This window comes from Medicago truncatula, chromosome 2 (genome assembly GCF_003473485.1).
Source record: "Medicago truncatula cultivar Jemalong A17 chromosome 2, MtrunA17r5.0-ANR, whole genome shotgun sequence".
Classification (NCBI taxonomy): domain Eukaryota; kingdom Viridiplantae; phylum Streptophyta; class Magnoliopsida; order Fabales; family Fabaceae; genus Medicago; species Medicago truncatula.
In genome coordinates, this window is record NC_053043.1 from 46,969,955 (window position 1) to 46,991,302 (window position 21,348).

At 32.2% G+C, this 21,348-nt stretch overlaps 3 protein-coding genes across 4 annotated transcripts; all 3 read left to right on the forward strand.

Moving 5' to 3' along the window:
- Positions 1–5,794: 5,794 nt before the first annotated feature.
- Positions 5,795–8,178, forward strand: LOC11418068 (xyloglucan endotransglucosylase/hydrolase protein 31). 2 transcript variants are annotated; one of them, XR_005644216.1, is made up of 5 exons: positions 5,795–6,130; positions 6,525–6,625; positions 6,717–6,934; positions 7,614–8,043; positions 8,085–8,178. XR_005644216.1 is itself a non-coding variant. In XM_003597228.4 (4 exons), exons 1-4 carry the CDS (start codon positions 5,884–5,886, stop codon positions 7,975–7,977), a joined length of 930 nt encoding a protein of 309 aa, XP_003597276.1. In that variant the 5' UTR covers positions 5,795–5,883; the 3' UTR covers positions 7,978–8,178. The 2 variants fall into 2 exon arrangements, 1 of the variants encoding a protein (XP_003597276.1); XM_003597228.4 differs by having other exon boundaries at positions 7,614–8,178.
- Positions 8,179–15,867: 7,689 nt separating this feature from the next.
- Positions 15,868–16,530, forward strand: LOC112419458 (uncharacterized). The gene has a single exon (XM_024777169.1). The coding sequence runs from the start codon at positions 15,868–15,870 to the stop codon at positions 16,528–16,530; it is 663 nt and encodes a 220-aa protein (XP_024632937.1).
- A 630-nt stretch (positions 16,531–17,160) lies between these two features.
- On the forward strand, positions 17,161–20,709 carry LOC11414990 (uncharacterized protein YKR070W). The gene is made up of 12 exons (XM_003597231.4): positions 17,161–17,322; positions 17,413–17,516; positions 17,606–17,641; positions 17,814–17,887; positions 18,338–18,378; positions 18,489–18,560; positions 18,673–18,874; positions 19,119–19,214; positions 19,319–19,386; positions 19,782–19,983; positions 20,072–20,155; positions 20,414–20,709. Exons 1-12 carry the CDS (start codon positions 17,213–17,215, stop codon positions 20,468–20,470), a joined length of 1,146 nt encoding a protein of 381 aa, XP_003597279.1. The 5' UTR covers positions 17,161–17,212; the 3' UTR covers positions 20,471–20,709.
- Positions 20,710–21,348: the final 639 nt, after the last annotated feature.

Here is a 21,348-nt window from a genome sequence, read left to right on the forward strand (position 1 = left end):
CTGAGGTTCGAACCTCGTACCTTGCATACTGCAATACCTCTATCAGCTGAGTTAAACTCATGCGACTGTGTAAACTTTTTAACATCAATTAATAATTATTATAATGTATATAAATTAAAACATATCTTCGTGAGCTTAGCTCAGTTGGTAGGAATATTGCATTTTATATGCAGGGGCCGGGGTTCGAACACCGGACACTCCAATTCTCCACAACTTAATTGTATGAGCTCTAGACACTAAGCTACTTGACCTAAAAAAATAAAACATACATTTAAATTATGAAATTTTAGTATATGTTTATTAAATTAGCTAGAACATTTTTTTAAAAGGAAAACTATCTAGTGTCGAATTTTAGTTATATATGTTTGTCAAATTGCGATAACCTTAGAATATAATCATTTTTACAATTTTATAATAATAATTTAATAAAATTCGAATAATGCACATCTCACTGACACAATCCATTCGATCAAATAAAATGTAATGGAAGGCAGTCATTTACACAGTTCAATGAGAGAGCAAAGACAGAGGGCTCATAGTTAAATTTTCAGGGGGTTCATTCAACAAAAAGTTAGAAAATTAGGTGCAACTATAAAATTTGAGGGGATGCAGCTGCATCCCCTAAGCCCAACGTGGGTCCGCCACTGGCAACAATTATCCTTGTGCCATCCTGAATGTAGATGGTAGTTGTCTTTCAGGCTGGTTTTGGGGGAGTCATAAGAAATAATGATGGATCGTTTTTGAGGTGCCATTCTAGATTCTTTTGATATTTTGCTCGTTAAGTTGTTAACAATTTACCAAGGTTTGATATTGGCCAAGAATCTGGGTATCATTGAGTTTATTTATTACTATAATTCACTTCACTGCATCAACCTCATCGATGATCTCATTGTGAAGTACCATGTCTATGTTGTGTTTATTCAAGACATAAAAGAATAGCTTTTTTAAACAAAAAATATCACTATTTATCACATCTTAGAGAAGGGAATCAATGTGCAGATTTCTTGGCAAAACTTGAGCTTTCTCAAACAACGATCTCTTAATCCATGCTTCTCTTCCGGAAGACTTGTTTAATCTTCTTTGGAATGATGCTTTAGAAACTTTCTGCCTTTGTTTTTGTTTTGTTTGTTGTTTTAACCTTGTAACCAAAAACTAATGATAGAGAAAAAAAACGACTTTAAATACTTTTACCACGGTCAAAGGAATAAAGGATGATTATCTTTTCCTAACAATGTATAGACAAACCAATAAATTATTTAGAGCCATGGGTCTTTGAATTTGATTACTTGGGCAATTAATTTCAAATTATTGCATTTTACTTCAGCTAGTGAAGATTATCAATAATAACAAATTTCACCATACGGAGAAGGCTCATGTGGGAGTCAATTCTAAACCTCTACGTTGTTTGCGGATTGGGAGATTTGAAAAGTATAGACCACATGGTCCCTAAAATTATTTACACAAAATGTTCCCATAGATTTTGAAGTCTCAATATCTCTTCTCACTTTTTGGTTGTAAATTTTGATTGTATAAAGTAACATGCATGGTGCATAAACTTTACTAGAACACTACGTACGTGTGATATTTGCATCATAGTCCAAGAGATCTATAAATTTCGATTGGTGTAAGCAAAAACATACATATATGGAAAAGACTTTATGCGTAAGCAATAAAATAATGACATCGTTATTATTAAGAAAAGGTTTGGAGATTAAAAAGTATACCATTATATATCAAAAGAATTGTAGATAATTCAACATCTACGAATTATATAGTTCCTCTAAAAAATAAAAAATAAAATCATATGTACTTGTCATCATAGGTTCCATAACTCCTATCCGTAATGTAGTGTATAAGAGTTTAATTTGTCTGCCTGATAGAGATTTTTCCCGCACAACGTCCAATTAGATCTTATGATGGTAGTTTAACTGATTTGAATTAATGGATATTGAGTTGAAGATTTTAAGTTTAAATTCGGAAGAATGAAAAAAATTAATCTAACTATTAACATTTGTCGTTTGGAAGAAGAAAAAAATGAATGATCAAATTACACCGATATAAATGTTACATCATTTTACTCTGTATATATTTTTTCTAATTTGACAGTCGTATTGTAAGTTTATATCATCTAAATATTTAAAATTATTTCATGTTATTAATACTCATTGAGATTGAGGGTGTATGCATTTTTATCAAACACCGTTAATTTTGATAGGTCTCAGTAACATAGAAAATTATGTTATACACATAGAAATTTATATAGATGATCAGGGTCGTACCAATCAAAGTGAAGATCTGACTCACATAGTAAAATTGGGCCCTTAATAAAATAAAAACAATTTTTTTTTAAAAAAAGAACAATCTTCTATCTAATTGTAAATAACATTCATAAACATGAAAAAAATATTCATCATGTAACTAATAAAAGAAAATCATATTCTAATCAATGACATAAAATATAACTTCAAAATAATATTTTCATGATCCTTCTCACAAATAATCCAAAAGAGAAATCCTCGAGGACATTTTTTTTTCCTTCTTCAACGCCTCCTGTAGTTAACTCTAGGAGAATCTTTTTCGGTCAAAAGATATATTGAGAGAGTCTAAAATGAAATCTTCTAAATAATTGATGAGGGTCATTGGGTCCACACATATAATAAATTTGTTGAGGCCTCAATATTTGAAGACTCAGTTCCGTAGAGCTGTTTACACCTTCTCAAAAACGTCTGTGTGGATGATTTATATGATATAAACTTAAAATTCAACAATCAAATATGAAAAATATAAATTAAGTAAAATGATATTGAATGATTTAACATTGATATAATATTATATCGGCATAGTATGAAATCTATTATCTCTTCAAAAAAAAAATGAAATCTATTATCTATTATATTGCAATACCTCTTTCTAAAATATAAAAATGTGAAATCTGGTTGGACGTATGTATAGTAGTGTGTACAAAAAATAAGTTCATTAGGAGTACACACACGACGGTCATTTATAGCAATAGGCATTACAACTTGTAGAGAGAAAAAAACATTTACATAAGTGGAATACCTTTTCGTGAAGACAAAAGGATTGTCAATTATCTTGCACCATAATTCACAAACATGGAAAATGAAATGCACCATAATTCATAAAGCTAAACTTTTTTCTTTGGTTTCATACACAGATATATACACTAATTTAGATACATTTAGATTTTTGTTAATTTTCTGTCATTGGCTTGATATGCAAAGTCTTGATTATAACTGAATGGGTTAGGTTTCTCAACTATGTGATAATGGTCCTACCAAGCACCAAGAAACACAAGAAAAGAAAAAGTTAATTTGCAATTTTAGTTGCTCCCTAGTTCTATATGTTATCCTATTTGCTCCTATATATATACTAGATAATTTAGCAATCCAAAAACTACTTGCTGATCTTCATTTCTTCTTTTGGTATGAATTAGACATCCATTTTGGCGTGACTGTGGAGGAGACTAATCTCATGAAGCAACACGAACAACAAAATTGTATTTTTTTTTTTAACTCATGACCAACAAAATTGTATTTTTTTGGTGTTGAATTTGAACTCAGATGATTGATTAAGCGGAAAAATATTTGTATCATCTAATTTGAAGTGTCTTTATGACACTTTTTAAGAAGTTTAAAAATGAAGTTTTGTCTTTAAAATGATGTATTCAACACATTGAAAGTTTAAAAATTAAATTTTTTCTTTATAAAACTTGTAAATTATTTTTATTTTTAAATATTTAACAAGTGTCTTTAAGACGTACACATTAAAAAATGGCACTAGGTGGCAATTAGTCAACACCCTTTATAGGTAAATGGTGGTTGATCAATTATGCACTCGCATAACTTAATCCGCATTTTGCTAACTACTACAATAAATCCTTTCTTTGAAGCTCACAAAATTACCGTTACATGTTATCTCTATATCTTTATGTTGTTAATATAATCCAGTTTTGCTTGTTAAAAAAAAAGTTATTGAGATTTGTTATTGATCTTTATTATGAATTATGATCAACGAAAGAACACTCAAAGTTTTATTGTACATATAGATAGAAAATTATCAAACCCATTGATCTTAGAGGCACAGTGATGAAATTGCAGAATTAAAACATAGGAGTTGCTAATTAAGCATTGAGGACTGAAGTGAAGAGGCTTCAAGTAGATATGTCATATATATCACAATATTAACATCTCAAACATAGGGGTTGTGGTCGTTATAAGTTGCTCAATTAATGTTGTTGACTAAATCCCCTAGCTGCCAATTATCAATCCCCCAGTGAGTATCAAATTTGAACTCTACTAAATATGAATAAACATTAAAAATGTTCAAGTATATATGATATATTATACAAAGATTTGTTAAGGCTAATGGTTCATACCTAAACTTATATTATGTCATTGTAGGCTCTGTTTGATAAAAATAGCGGATAGCTGATAGCTTATAGTTTATAGCTGATGACTGATAGCTGATGACTGATAAGCTAGTTGAAGTGTTTGATAAAATTAGCGGTTCAACTAGCTTATAAACGTAAAATGACATAAAAGGGTATTTTTAATTCATTATAAAATTTATATCAATTGATATTTAAAATTTCATAGTTTAAACATAGTAATCTAAATGTCTTTCATATGTTATTTTTAAATTCATAAATTGGCTAATGTTTTATTTAAAATTGATTTTATTTCAGTTTTTAGACTTTATAAAAAAAATTAAACAAAACCTTTAAAAAAAATTAATTGTTATCCTCTAAAACAAAATTAAACGTATTGATCCAAAATCAAACAAAATTTTGTTTTTAGACTTAAAAAACAAAATTAAACATGTAATATGATTTATTTAGGTAAACGTAACATATATTTTTTTAAAGAAAAATGTAGTTTTTATTTTTGTAAACATGAGCATATATTTTTGTAAAAAAAAAATAAAAGCGTGAGCATATATATATTTAGTTATAGTGAAATCTAGGATTAAAAGTGCTATGTTTTTCTTTAACATAGTTATTTATTACAAAGGGTAGATATGGATTTTTGTTAAATTGATAAGGGTAAAAATGAGACAAAAAATGAGAAGCTATAAGCTCAAACGCTACTTGGAATAGCTTCTGAAAAATAGCTTATAAGCTCATGAAATAAGCTATAAGCTCATGGTGAAAAAGTGTTACCAAACAGAACTTTTTTTGTCAAATGAGCTTATAAACTATAAGCTATAAGCTAATTTAGGTGTCTTACCAATCAGTGCCGTAGTATATCTCACATATATAGAGGTCCCACATGAGCGAATAGTGCATATTTTTAAATAAGATTGTCAATAATAATATATACATACGAGTAGTTCAACTCATTCGAGTTATAAGAGTTAAAAAGTTGAAAGACTATATTCAAATCTTGATGGTCGAGAAAGTAGTAATGTAACAACTAATTATTAACATGGACCGATTTAAAAGAAAATAGGAGCGCTCTTGCTTCTACACTAAAATTTGAGCTCATGGTAAAAGTATATGTGCATAATCTTAAATAGGAAGAGACCTATCAGTTCACAAAAAAAGTATGTGTATAAGGAACCAAACCAATGTCACTGACAAAACTATAAGGGTATATTTCCTGATTCATATTTTCCTTCCCAAAATTGATGTAGGATAAAAAACATTAGTTCCACTTGTAAAGGAAGTTCCATATCAAGAATAAACAAAAAATTAAAGGTCCACATCAAAGGTTAAACTGTTTCCCCCTCTTTGTTTATTATCAAAAACCTCATAAAATTTTGTCCCCAAGTAAACTCCCCAATCAACTAAGTAATCACCATTTTTAGTAACATGATGCCTCAAAATCTCTTTATATAAATCAACTGTGTAGTCATAATCTTTTCATGAGCAGATCACCAACCCTGCCTCTAATTTTCTTGCCATCATCACTCTGTATGGCTCCTCTCTTCTCTCTTTTCTTCTCATTCTTGATGTGTAGTCGTAATGCTGGGGGTGCACCATCACCAGGGTACTACCCTAGTTCCAAAGTAAGCACTATTAGCTTTGATCAAGAATTTAGAAATCTATGGGGAGCTCAGCATCAGAAACTAGACCATGGATCATTATCAATCTGGCTTGACTCTACCACAGGTATATGAAATCAAATGTCTCAAATCATCTACCAAGTTCACCTAAGTGAAGGGACATATATACATAATCATTAACTCGAAAAATAACTCTTGAAATTTCAAGCATTTCATAATTTGTCGCATGTGTACATAAATTTTGTTACAATATTAATTTCTTTCATCTTTGCACTATGTATTACTCTTCTCAATTTTAGATGAGCCAAATATGATTCTAAATTTGTTAATTGCGTTCTAAACTCTTGATGAAGTACCTTGTCGCACACGTGTTCCTACTTAATATAATTTGAGAAATTAGTCTCTGCAACTACTTACATAGTACATACCATATAATGCAAAAATCTATTATTATTTTAGTATGGATTCTTACCACTTCTAAGCATTTCTTTGCAACACAGGGAGTGGATTCAAGTCATATCACTCTTATAAATCTGGATATTTTGGTACTGCGGTTAAGCTTCAACCAGGTTATACTGCAGGAGTCAATACAAATTTATATGTGAGGATTACCTTATATTTTGAATTAATGTTGAAAATTGACTAAATACTATGTTTTTGGTGTTGATATTAATTTCATTTGGGAATTGTAGCTTTCAAACATAGAAGATCACAAAGGAACCCATGATGAAATAGACATTGAGTTCCTTGGTACTACACAAGATAAGCCATATGTGTTGCAGACAAATGTGTACATTAGAGGAAGTGGAGATGGGAAGAATATAGGAAGAGAGATGAGATTTCATCTTTGGTTCGACCCAACACAAGATTTTCACAACTATGCCATTCTATGGAAACCTAGTGAGATCATGTAATATTTTCATACACTATTGCACGATGTTTTGAAATCTAAACCAACATATCATAGTTCAATTGGTTCAACTATAGTTAAACCGGATACAAATAAAAATATCAAAAGTATTTATTTAAAAAGTACCAAAACAATTTTTATTAAAAATACGAACCGGTTAAACCAAATCGGGTTGAACATGATTCTATCAGGCTACATTAAAAATAGGATCAAATTAATCAATGAAGTAGCCAATTTTTAGTTCAATTGGTTGAACCGATCGATCCTTTCAAACTCGGTGTTGTTTTTAAAACATTTACCAAGATCCTCAGAAACAATCTATTCTAAATATAAATATGACTTTATTTTGTGTTAATTAATATTCTATGTTTAATAAGGATCAACAAGTCAACAATCATTTAGCTCTATGGCTATCAATCAATCACTGTTTGGTTAAATATTTTATTCCAAGAGTGTTTAATTTTCCATACTCTACTAATAGGTATAGAGAAATGAGCTGCTAGAAAATATTCCTATCAAATAGATCATTTTTATTTAAAAGTCCCATGTGGTCCCTTTTCTAAGATATATACTCATTAACATTATAATGTCACGTTTATTAAACAAAACAAAGCATATAGCTATTTTTTTGTATGTTGCTTTATGGCACAATTAATTAATATATGAAAAAAATATGTAGATTTTTGGTGGATGATGTTCCAATAAGGAGGTATCCTAGGAAGAGTGATGCAACATTCCCTTCAAGACCAATGTATGTGTATGGATCAATCTGGGATGCATCTGCATGGGCTACAGAGAATGGAAAATACAAAGCAAATTATACTTACCAACCCTTCATTGGAAGATACCAAAACTTCAAACTACAAGGTTGTACCACTGATTCCACCTCCTCATGCCGGCCACCTTCTGTCTCACCACCCGGCTATGGCGGCAAGCTGAGCCGTCAGCAAAATGTTGCAATGCAATGGGTCCAAAAAAATTACTTGGTCTATGATTATTGTCATGATCCTAAGAGAGACCATACACTTACTCCAGAATGCTAATGTTTAGTTCGGTTCAATTTGGGGTGTGATTTAAATTTACCTTTTACACTTGCATACATAAACAAAACATATTGTTCATGGAGTGGTTTTTGAAATGGTCCCACATGTTTGTTAGTGCTAAGTCTATAATTGCAAGAACAGTGAAGATCCTAGCCCTTCAAATAAAAAGAAATGATTGTGATGTTTTTGTTATTTGTGTAACATTTTACCCAAAATAGATTGGGATGTTTGTGCGTACTACTGTTACTTTAGTCTTATTGGTGATGAAATAAATCTATTTGGATATGTTTCTAATAATGGTTAAGGTATCATAAAATGAGAAAAGGGACCTTGTTCCCTTGAAAGTAAACCATCTAAAGGAACCTTCTCATGGGACTTTTTGTTGCTGAATTTGACCTCACAGATTGTCGGTAGCCCTTTTCTGTTACATGAATTTGAATACCAATATTCCAATAACAATGATGCTAGAAATTTAGAGTAAAAAGTTGAAGTGGTCCCTTCTCTATTGTGGCCAATAACAATCATATTCTAAAGTAAACAAATAAATAAGCGGAGAAGAACACAATATTGATCGTAAAGTTTGGCTAATTGTGTCTACATCTCCGGACATATAATATTAATAGTACATCATAATCAATTATGTGTGACATTATAAGCACTTGTGATAGAAGTCAAACGTTTATTATGATATAACAATTATAATTTATTCATAGTGTAAAAAAATTTATATTGACCGTGTTTGTGAATTAAATTCTTGTTTATCATATATTGTCCTATACTTTCGCTACGCTTTTGCGCAGTTGCTAGGCCACATTATGTTGAAGGGTCTACTAAGTCATACTCAACAAGTAGAATGAACACTATGAGTATATATTTTCCCAATTTGGGACTATGCTAAATAGAGGCCTATGACAATGAGTTTCTATTAGGGGTGGCAAAACGAGTCTGATCCGTCGGGTCAGTCTGTTTGGCCCGTTATTTTTGGCGGGTTGAGTCGAAGTTTTGAACTTACTTTCTATAGTTGGGTCGTCTCGTCTCGTTAAAATACAGGGCGGGACGGCCCGCTTAACTTGTTGGAAACGGGCACGGGACGTGGCAGGACGGCCCGCCTAACTCGTGTTTCAATTTGTTATTTTGAGTCTTATTTTATGTTTTTTGATTTATTTTGGTTGTTAGATATATTTTGAGACTTATTTTATGCTTTTGGATTTATCTTGGTTGTTGAGTTTATTTATTTTAAGGCTTATTTTATAAAAAAAAATTGGATTTATTTTATGATTTGTTTTATATTGCGCTTGCCTTATTTTGCTATTAGTTATGATGTTGAATTCGACAATTTGATAATTATCTTGTTTTTCACAAATTTACTTGTTACCTATTCTTTTATACTTTTTTACGATAAAAGCAACATAGTTTTTTTTTTAACAATTAAGTTGTAAAAAAAATTATAAAAAGTTTTTGTTTGGCGGGCCGGCCCGTCAACTCGCAAGCCCACCACTAAACAGGGCCGGGTGAGATTTTAAACTCGATCACAAAATTTGACTTTGCTCGTCTCATGTCGTTTTTAGCAGGCTTAGACGGGGCGGATCTAAATGGGTCGGGTCGACCCGCTTTGCCATCCCTAGTTTCTATCCTATTGTTTCTTTAGGAATTTAAAATTGAAAAAGGAGAAGCAGGTAACAGGATATTGACATTCTAATAAATAAAGAGGCAAATAGATCGAAGGCATTAGGCAAAGATGCTTCACTATGCTTGCTACTCTCTGATTCAAAAGATACCTTCAAAGACCACTAAATATATTTGATATTACTTTTTATTTACGTGGTTCGAACCTCGAACTTTGTATATTTTATGCATTGTCCATATCAACTGAGTTAAATTCACGATGACATATTTAATAGAGGAGTGATATTTGTACAACTAATATTAGACAACTTTGGTGACAATTATTTTTCTCCTCTTGTGATTGGACAAAAACAATGGAGAGAGAAAGAAGAAGAAGGAGAATAAAAGCATATGTGAGTATGAGAGACATGGTTGTTTCAAAAGTTGTTAAAAAATGGTTGTACAAATATCATTTCTCAAATCTAAAATAGTGATTTTTGCTTATAATAGTGACCGAATGGTGTAGATGGGTAACAACAGTTTTCATGCATTGAATTTCAAGAGAATTTTTTTTTATGCCCTATAATGAAAACAAAAATCAATAACTACCTAGTTGAAAAGAAAAAAAAACCAAAACTTCCCTACTTTTGAAAAGTTGACCACTATGTCACAAGATTCAATTGCGACCTACCCCCTATTCTTAAAGTTTGCATTTATTTTGTTCTTATTGTATGTCACAAGTGGGATTTATGACATGTCTAATTTTTTTCCGATTTTTTTCAAGTAATTTAATAGAATTAGTTTTATAAATTTAAAAAAAAAAAATTGAAATAAATATTTATTATTTAAGATGACACATTTAAAGGTACAATACTTTCAAACGAAGGATAAATATTTAATGCAATACAAATTAAATGCAGTAAAAAAAGGGTTTTGTTAACGAGTATCCACGGGACACTCTTTAAACTTTTTAAATTAAGTAATTATTTTTTAAAAATGTTAAACTTTTTCAATTTTCAACGCACTAATGGCACTAACTTTCATAAAAGTTTACTATTTAAAGTCCTTAACCAGTGCCCCGGGGGCATTGGTCAACATTTCCCTAAAATATGTCTAGATTGTTACTGATGTTCAGTAGTAATGCAATTTTTTCAGGAATGACTGGTCATCCTACAAATGCCGCATTTTCTCCTCTCATTTTCCACAACGTCCATCTCGGTCCTAATGCGAGTAATTGTGGGACGACCTTTCTTTGCTCTATGCTACGATAAAAAAGGACTATGTGGGTGTAACTTCCTCCTTCAAGTTTGGGCATTTTGTAGGATGAAGCATATTGCACCAATTTCAAACCCAAATAACTTTATGTTTTATTTCTTCTTTATTAATTTTTTATTTTTAAAAATTATTGTTTACAAGATTAATGATTGATTAATTGATCTATTCTTTCAGATGGATCAGAAAGGGCTCGAATTATTACAATAATCCATCTTATGACACCATACATTACAGAACGGAGTTTGATCGCTTAGTATAAGAACGGGTAATATATATAATGACTAGTATTTATTTATTTATTTATAAAAATGTAACTCAATTAATTTTAACTAACGTGACATAATGCAACAAGAAATGTTGGCGGACCATGGTGTGGAACAGGACCACCTAATGCCCGAAGAAGAAATAATTAAATGTATTGTATTTTTTTTTGGTCAAAAATGTATTGTACTTTTAAATGTGTCATATTAAATAATAAATATTTTCCCTAAAAAAAATCTGAATTTCTAGTTGATCTTGTGTTTGACCATAAACTTCACTTTGTCAGGGAGAACAATGCATTAAATCACACAATCATCCGTTAATTCTATTTCATTTGGCATAATGATAATCTTCCATGCCTAACACAAAGCATCCTACATTTGTGTTCCAGCAATGATGACGTCGCTACTTGACTCTTTTTGAACGCTCTTTATCCAAAGTGAGGGGGTACATGTAATGACGTAAAGACACTCTTATAAGAGCATAGTCAGGAGCGGAGCCCGAACCCCCTCAGATTTGTTATTTTACCCCCCAATTACCCTATGTTTTTCTATATCAACCCCCTCATACATGTTTAGTAATGCCTACTTTTATTTTGTCAATAGCTTCAAACTTTATATATATAGCGTATTATATAATGATTTAATCATCTTTGATTTCTTTGTCATAAAAAAAAGATCTTTCATTTCTTTAGTTCTCTACTTTATGTTCCAAATAAATGTTATTTAAATATATAAAATAAGTATTCTGTATACTACTTTTAACTATATTATCACAATGATATCACTAATTTTCACTAATTTTTTGTCAAAAACAATCAATAGTTCCCTACAAAAAAACAATAGTTATAATTTTATATATAAAATAATAATTCATGAAATAAAAAAAGTTTGCATCTCTATAGCACTGACACTTCTAATCAAACATGTGTTCGGTGTCCGGTTCTGACACAATACTGACACATGTGATTTACATTCAATTTTGATATTTTCTTTAATTACTATCAACGACGATGTGTCTATGTCCTGTCCAAGTGTTAGTGTTTTATAAGTTTGCACCCCCTAACTCAGGGTCTTGGCAACGCCACTGATAGTTAGGTATAAATTGATTTAAGATGTGTTCGATTTGCTAAAAAATAAAGAACAATATAAGACAATTTTATTTGTCCAATGTTTGATTTGTAAAACTATTTTAAGGACATGACACACCGGAGGTAAGGGACATGACAAAAGCTCAAATTTTTATCTTTCATTAAACCACAACACAACTTTTCATCCAAGTACAAATTGTTTAATATACCAAAATAATATTTTTACTATAAAATATCGTATAATATCAAAGATTTTGTCTTCAGTTGTTTTGTTCACAACTTACTTTTTAGTAGATCAATCACACTTTTATTATACTTGGCGTGATCCCCCCCCCCCCCCCCCCCCCCATTTAGTTTTGCATCCGGGGCCCTAAAGTTTTCAGTGTCCGTGACAAATCAGTAAAATTGCACCCTTTTAATTAATCAAACGTCTTTTTTCTTCCATTTCTCATTATAAAAGATTCACTCATAATCAAGGTTCTATAAAAATATATTTTCAATAGAATTAATCCAAACAAGTTAAAAAGAAATATATTTATATAATACTAACTACCAAGTAAAAATAATAATTTTGGTGTCCCTAAAAAATTGGTACCCTAGGCGGACGGCCCTCCCGCCATGCTCATGCTCAAGGCCACCCCTGCTAGCACCCGAGTTGTGTTAAGCTCTTCGTTTTCTGAGTCTTCACTTCAGGTTCATATCATGATTTTAGAGCCGTTGTAGCTTGTTCTTGATGGGGAAGACACATCTGTCCCTTGATATTAGTAAATTTATATGTGGAACCTTAACTTTTATTTGGTGGCAAGATCTTCTTATCAGCTTGCACTCTGAACGGTGAACTCTTATCAATCATCTAACCTCATCTGCTTGATCTCATCTACTGACTTGGCTATTTGGGACTGATCTTCCGACTATTGATGTTGGGCATATGCACCCACTATAGATATTGTTTCTTTCTACCATACAATACAATTTGACTATACTTTATTGCACGTTCTTCATACATTTACATTCTGTACTCAATACTTAATAACAGAAGATGTATGCTCAGACGATACGCACTCAGCAGATGAACATTATTAGCGGAGATTTTTTAATTTTGGAGAAGTCTCATTTTAGTCACTCATAAAATATATAGAACTCAAATTATTCTTTTATTTATATGGTCAACTAGAAAAAGAATTTCCAAAGATTGAGGAAGGAGAAAATTATTATTGTTTAAAGTCAACGGCGGAGCAGGGTGCCATGGCATTCAAAGTTTAAAAAAAAATCATTTTTAATAGTTATATATACACATTTTTAGCTAAATGTTATGTTATATTTAACGTTTGCATTGCAAATCATGTATTTACACTCTAGCAAAGCGGTTAAGTGTCTTGCCTTTCAGCCTTGGGTCCTATGTTTGATTCTTTCTTTGTTCATTTTTAACTTTGACACGTATTTTTTGTATTTTTCAAACAAAAAATGCAATAAAAACATTGTAAAATGCAAGTATCAAACCATGGTTAGGAGAGCAACATAAAAACAAACTAACCACCTAACCACAGCTTTAATTGTAATTTAAAAAAATTCTTGACTCTGCCATTGGTTTAAAGTAGTAATATTAAATTATTTTACGATCTTCTTCAAAGTTATAACTTAAACTCTTTCCATTAGCCTTTTAATCTATATTGTAAATTCATTTTCAAAATTAAGGACATGAAGCCTATGAGGAAACAGCTTATGTTGAAAAACTCAGAAGCAAAACGGCAACATATGTTTTTTTTTATTTTATTTCGAACCACTATTTTTAAACTCGTCAGCTTGTATACTTTTGATTTTTGAATGTACTTAAACCCCCATATGATGAGGACCATCTTTAAATATCAAAAGCAAGGTTATTTTGAGTTACATAAACCCCATATGCTTTTGAATCTACTCAATCTGTCTTGCTTTGTAATTCAATTTTAGATGGTATCATATAAAAATGATATTATTTTTTTTGGTTATATGTGCACTTTGTAAGAAATGCATTGTCTTTCAATGAAAAGATGATAGTTATTGAGCTATGTAGCACTAACACTTTATAATGAAGCTGTGTCTAGAGTACGACGCCACAGCACCAACACATGTGATTGCCACATTCAATTACTTCATTTCTCAAATTGTTGTCGGTATAGTTGTGTATGTGTCGGTGCTTCCCAGTTATTGAATTATCTTTCCCAAACACTACCTACAGGAAGAATGAGTTATTCAATAGCCTCTTTGTATATTCCTCTACATCCATCCTATGCCTTAACTTTGATAAGGAAGTTGCAGAAATAGTTCAATAGATTTCAAATTAAAACAGTACCTATCGGAACTATTTTAGCAAAGCTTAATTATTAGGGAAATGGACAACTCATGCTGAAGGGTCTAGAGTAACTAGATAACAGTTGTAATTTAATTAGCAAGTGGAATTACAAAAGAGTTTCAAAGAACAACAAAGCCTAAAGAATCTGATAGAAACCTTCGTGATAAAATAGAATTACAAGAGAATTTCAACAGTGTTACATTAAATGCTCTGTTTTATTATATCCATATTTATTGTTTTAATTGTCAAAAAATGGTATCAAGAGCCAGGTTGAACTAAGATGGCAACAAATTCAAGCACAGGAGTAACCCAACTTCAGCAAGTCTAATCAACAATTTACAAGTTCGATGGAACTATGTTTAAAATCAATTGGTTATCATTAATAGAAAACGTAAACTACTGAGAAAGTGAGGGAAAGAGTGTAAATGATTTGAATAATTATTTCTTGCATACACTAGGATTGGTATTTATACTAATAACAATTAACCTATCCTTCTAACTGACTTTGCGCAGTTAGGTACAAGTAGTTATGATTAGTTAAACTAACTCTAGTTGATTGGGATAACTGAATAACAGATTGTGGAATCTGCTATTCAGGTTTGGTATACAGATCGTGGAATCTATTATTCAGGTTTGGTAGGCTACAGCAGGATGAACTGCAGTTACTCTATTAGTTATGGTTTCAGAGAAAGGTTTTGCTGAACCAACAGAAGAAGAAAAATCAAAGGTAGATAAATAAACAGGTCGAAAAGTATATTATACTCAACTAAAAAGTTGTGCTTTTAACATGTCAATATATGTGGAGCAGCCTGGTCTTGGAAAAAAATTCATATTACAACAGCAAAGGACAAGACAACAGTTTGAAGAAACATATTTGTTTCTTCAATCTGTATGTAAAGTTAAGTTCCAAAGAGCATCTCGATGATCGGAAAAAGGAGCTGTTGGAAAAGTTGGAGCGTGAGCTGTTTTGAAATTAATTTCAATCAAATATTTGTTTGTTCGGTCAAAATTGTCAGTGTTGTCTAGTCCCCAGTGTTTGCTTTAATAATTGTCAGTGTTGTCTAGTCCTCGGTGATAGTCCTTAGTGTTGTCTAGTCCCCCGTTACTTATTTCACATACTATTTGCTTTAATAATTATGCCTACTGTGTGGCCATTATTTCACATACTATTTGCTTTAATAATTATCTCCACTGTTTGCTTTAATACAATACAATAATTTATTTCAAATCCGTTAGTGTCCACCACACAGATAAGTTATTTGATCTCATTCATATCTAGTTCCAATTTCACAAATCTCATTCATATCTACTTCCAAAAAAACTTTCAATGGACCCTTTTGATATCGAAGCCTACTTCCAAAAACGTGATGTTGAAGACACTTATATCGTCAACCGATTTATTCAGCGTCGAAAAAAATTAGAGGAAGGTAGTGCATCTCGTACTAGAAAATATTTCAATAGAGATCATGTAGCGGCAAACCAAAGACTAATTGACGACTACTTTGCCAATGAGCCTACATACGATGATGCAATGTTTCGTCGTCGGTACCGGATGCAAAAACATGTTTTCCTTCGAATCGTTGGAGACCTTTCAAGTAGTGATAACTACTTCACCCAACAAGTTGATGCAGCCAATAAAAAAGGTATATCACCGTTAGCAAAATGTACCACAGCAATGCGAATGTTAGCATATGGTGTGGCAGCAGATGCGGTCGATGAATACATCAAAATAGGAAGTAGTACAACATTGGAGTGCTTACTTAGATTCTGCAAAGGAATCATACGATTGTATGAGCAAGTGTACTTGAGAGCACCAACCCAAGATGACCCGCATAGAATACAACATGTTAGTGAAACGCGAGGGTTCCCATGGATGATCGGGAGTATTGACTGCATGCACTGGGAGTGGAAAAATTATCCTAAAGCATGGGAAGGGAAGGTCAATTCACCAGAGGGGATGAGGGAACCACCACAGTTATTCTTGAAGTAGTTGCATCTCATGATCTATGGATCTGACATGCCTTTTTCGGATGTCCGGGAACGTTGAACAATATAAACGTTCTAGACCGGTCACCAGTGTTTGATGATTTGAAATAGGGAAAGACTCCAAGGGTGAATTACTTTGTGAATCAACGTCCCTATAATATGGCATAGTGTCTAGCTGATGGTATCTACCCTTCTTATCCAACTTTCGTCAAATCAATTAGACTTTCTCAAAGTGAACCCGATAAGTTATTTGCAAAACATCAGGATGGATGTTAGAAGGACATCGAACGTGCTTTTGAAGTGCTTCAAGTTCGATTTAAAATCATCTGTGAACCAGCTCGCTTGTGGGACATAGCGGATTTGGGTATCATCATGAGGTCATGCATCATATTACATAATATGAATGTTGAGGATGGACAAGATATATATGCTCAAAGTTGGACCGATTTTGAGCAACCTGGGGAAGTGGATCTAGTACACCGCAACCATACTCGACCGAGGTGTTACTAGCTTTTGCAAATCATGTGCGTGCTAGATCCCGAGTTGCATCACGAATTACAAGTAGATCTAGTGAAGCACACGTGGACAAAGTTTAGAATGTATTTTGAAGATGATTTGTATCGTACTAAATTGTGTTAACCAAAGCTGATTCCGGATGCGTGGAAAAGAAAACAACTGAGCAAACGATGAGCTTCCGTCTATTAACCAAAGCATGGCGGCAACAAATCCAACCGTTAAACCGCACCGAGTTTTCTTCTTACATTCTTCATCGTTCATTTTCTCGCGTATCTGAAAGGTTTGTCATTACTGAAACAAATCTCATTTCTCTAATTATTTCATTATTATTATTATGCTATCCAATTTTGATAAATGATCTACTAATCAGGCCATCATTCGGCATTGCTTTCGACATCGACGGCGTCATTCTCCTCGGTAACACCCCCGTTGGTGGCTCTCCGGCCGCATTGAGAAAATTATACAACTATGATGGTAAATAAACAACGAAAAGTAAATACTCTCTATCAATTTTCGCTATCACTGAGTCATCCATCAATTTTTTTATCTGTTTATTTTGTTAGGTACGCTGAAATTTCCTTACGTTTTTCTCACAAATGGTGAGTTCTTACTCTTATTTTTATTTGTTCTGTTTACTGTTAGTTCCGTGTAATTAGGTTAAGATTTTATGGATGATTATGAAATTTCATATTTGCATGAATCTAGTTCAATCAATGATTCATATGCATAGCCAGCATTAGGTGAATAATTTTAATTTTATGTTTTACAAAGGTGGTGGCATTCCTGAAGCTAAAAGAGCCTCCGAGCTTAGTGAACTGTTGGGTTTAAATGTCTCAGCTTCACAGGTATGTTAGAAGATTTTTGTGTTATCCTCTCATTAATCAAGGACACATTAATAAAAACATGAAAATTCAACTATTATAAAAGTGGATTGCTTAAAAATTCAACTATAGGAACAAAATATGGATGAGTTGTTTAAGCATGATGTGGCATAATGCAAATGTATTTCTTAAAAGTTTGCTATTGGTGATGCTCTTAGTAAATTTAAAATTATCGATTTTGGAAATGCTCAGTAGTAATAATCTATAGTATGTGATGACGATTGTTTCTCTTCTGCTGTATGATAGTAGTAATGTATATGCATGTGGTTATGTTTTCTGTCTGTTTGCTACATGCATCATGCATGTCTATCTCAAAAGTCACAACCAGGGAATACTTTTTCACATTGTTGTCCTAAATTCTTTTTCTGAAATTGCAGAGATTCTGCCCTTTAATGGAATTTGATTATTATGCAGGTTTTGCAGGGCCATTCACCATTTAGACAATTGGTTAATAGGTATAAATGTGCTTATCTTATCTTATCTCATCTGACTGTATAGGATTAAATGCTGAAACCAGCAATTATTCCGTTGAATTATATTTATCATATAGAAATTGACTTTTCAGATTTGAGGATAAACTCATTGTTGCTGCGGGAAAAGGGGAACCAGCTTTGGTGATGTCTGAATACGGTTTTAAGTAAGGCTTTAAGATAATTGGCTTGTCACATATTTCACGACTTTATTGAATAATTAATTTCACATCAGTGTCAATGTGTTATTATTTTGTTGTTGTTGTTTTTTATGTTCAGAAATGTTATCTCAATTGATGCATATGCATCGCGCTTTGAAAACATTGATCCATTGGCACCATACAAGAAATGGACAACCAAGTTAGCTACTACTCAGAATCCAAAGTTTGATGAGAGTGGTCCACAAATTGATGTGTTCTCTGAAAGGGTTCAAGCAGCATTCATAGTTAGTGATCCTGTTGATTGGAGCAGGGACGTACAGGTAACTGACTACAACAATCTTACAACTGGTTCCATATCAGATGACTGTCCCTTTTCTTACAAGCTGCTGTCCACATTACTAAATTTAGTTTAATCATATTTGAATTGTAACTTGGCTTCTATTTCTAAGAGCTGAGAACAAAGAAGAGAGTTCTTTACTTCTTTGGGTTTTCTAAAAGTTCTTAGATTTACGTTTTATGAATCAAACCAATGAATCTATGAACTGATCATCACTTCTTATTTAGGTTCTTTGTGATATCTTGAAAACTGGAGGGCTTCCTGGAAGAAATGTTGGAACACAGCCACACTTATATTTTGCAAATGATGACCTTGAGTACCAGGTTGGTTGATGTTTGTTACAGAAAAGTGTTATGATACAGATTATATGGATCCCTTTTAAACTATCATACTACTATACTCACTGACAAAGTTCTACAAAAGGTAGACGAAATTTCCTTCTGAGCGTCTGGGTATGGGAGCTTTCAGGATTGCATTAGAATCCATCTTCAATAGGTAAGACTGTGTATTATCTTGTTGTTCATGGTAGTTCTCTAGTTCCTTTAAATTGAATACTTCAGGTTCAGCACAGAAACATGACATGCGTTGGGACATTGGGCCATTTACTAGGATTTTGATAAATTCAGTATCATATATAGTATTATAGATTAGCTGCCACAACATATATTATCTATACTATATATTATACGAGTATTGTCCCCACAACTTCATATATATGAGTAGTGTTGTCTCTACATTTCAAAAAATTTAGATGTGTCACCATATATGTGTAAACATGAGAAGCTGTTTTATTATAATCAAAACTGCAGATAAGTTCTTTAGTAGGATGGTGCTGATTTAATTCATATTTAAGAACATTCATCTATAATCGTGAAACACTGTATCCGCAGGACTCATCATCATTCCTTGGAGTACACATGTTTTGGCAAACCACATCCATCTGTATTCAAGAATGCAGAAATTGTGTTACAGAAACATGTACCACGAGTCGATGAAGATTCCTACGATATAAATCATAAAAATGCTCAACCTTTTCAAACACTTTACATGATTGGAGACAATCCTGCAGTTGACATCAGAGGTGCACGACAGGTATGTCTATTGGAGTTGGAATTCACAAGTATTACGGTACGACAACTATTTGCCGACTTATGCTAATAACAAAAATATTGTATTTCAGACCGGGCATCCTTGGTTTTCTATTCTCACAAGAACTGGTGTTTTCAAGGGGAAGGAAAATCATGACAAATTTCCAGCAGATCTGGTAATTCCTTGCCATCCTCTAAAAAATAATTCAGATACTTATCCTTTTTTCCTCTCTATTTCTTTTAAGAAAGAAATCATGTTTTTGTTCCACTGTTAGTGCCGTGATGGGAACTAGCCAATGTTTTCTGAAATTTGTGGGAAGTTTGTGATCAAGATGACACCACCTATCGTATATTGTGCCTCGTGATGATTTAATTTGTGACTAAATGTTGCCAGTGTTTTAACTCTGTGATTAAAATAAGCTTTGCTTCTGCAGGTTGTTGACACTGTAGAAGAAGCCGTGGACTACATATTGGCAAAGGAATGTGCTTAGTTGGTTCGGTCTTCTTTACATTTAGAAGGCTCTGATTCTTGGTAGAAAGGGTTCTAAGAGAAGACATTTCTAAATTAAAATTGTGATTCTGTGAGCAGAAAAACAATGTAATAATTTATGGCTTAATCATGCCATTCATTTGACGCACGTATAATTGATTATTTCCTCATTTGCTCATGTTTGTTGTTCTGATGAGAAATGATAATTTTGATGTCAAATACGGTGACATTTGGTTTTTATGTGTACTTTTGAAATTAGTATAAGTTGTAGGAAGATAAAAAGTAAGAGAGATGGATAAAAACCTACACTGTAAGATTCGATTTCTTCATTTTAATGTTCAATTAACACAATTTTTCTATTCTGATAGAGAACTTTAATTTGGCAGCTTAGTTTAGCTACACTTGGTTTAACTTAGTAGAAATAACAATCTTTGGACCGTTATCTCATAAAAGAGAAAGAGAATGTGTTCTTTTACAATACAACAAATCAGGAATTAACACATAAACACAAAAAAATAAAAAAATAAAAAAATATTGAGTCCTGGTCTCCTAAGAATTCTAGATGTCTCTGAATCGATCAGTATCAAGTCCCAAAAATGGATGTCTCTGAATTTTTCTACCACATCCCTATTATATATATATATATATATATATATATATATATATATATATATATATATATATATATATATATATATATATAAGAGGTCCAGCAATACCACTGTAATTACTGAAAGAGAGAGAGACCAAGACTCTCATTTTTTTTGGATATCAATTGCTTTGTAACAACATATTGTCTCTTTCCTTAATCTTTATGTAAAATAACTCATTCTCTATTCTGAGACGACAGTCCGTAGATTGTTATAAATAAATTGTTGT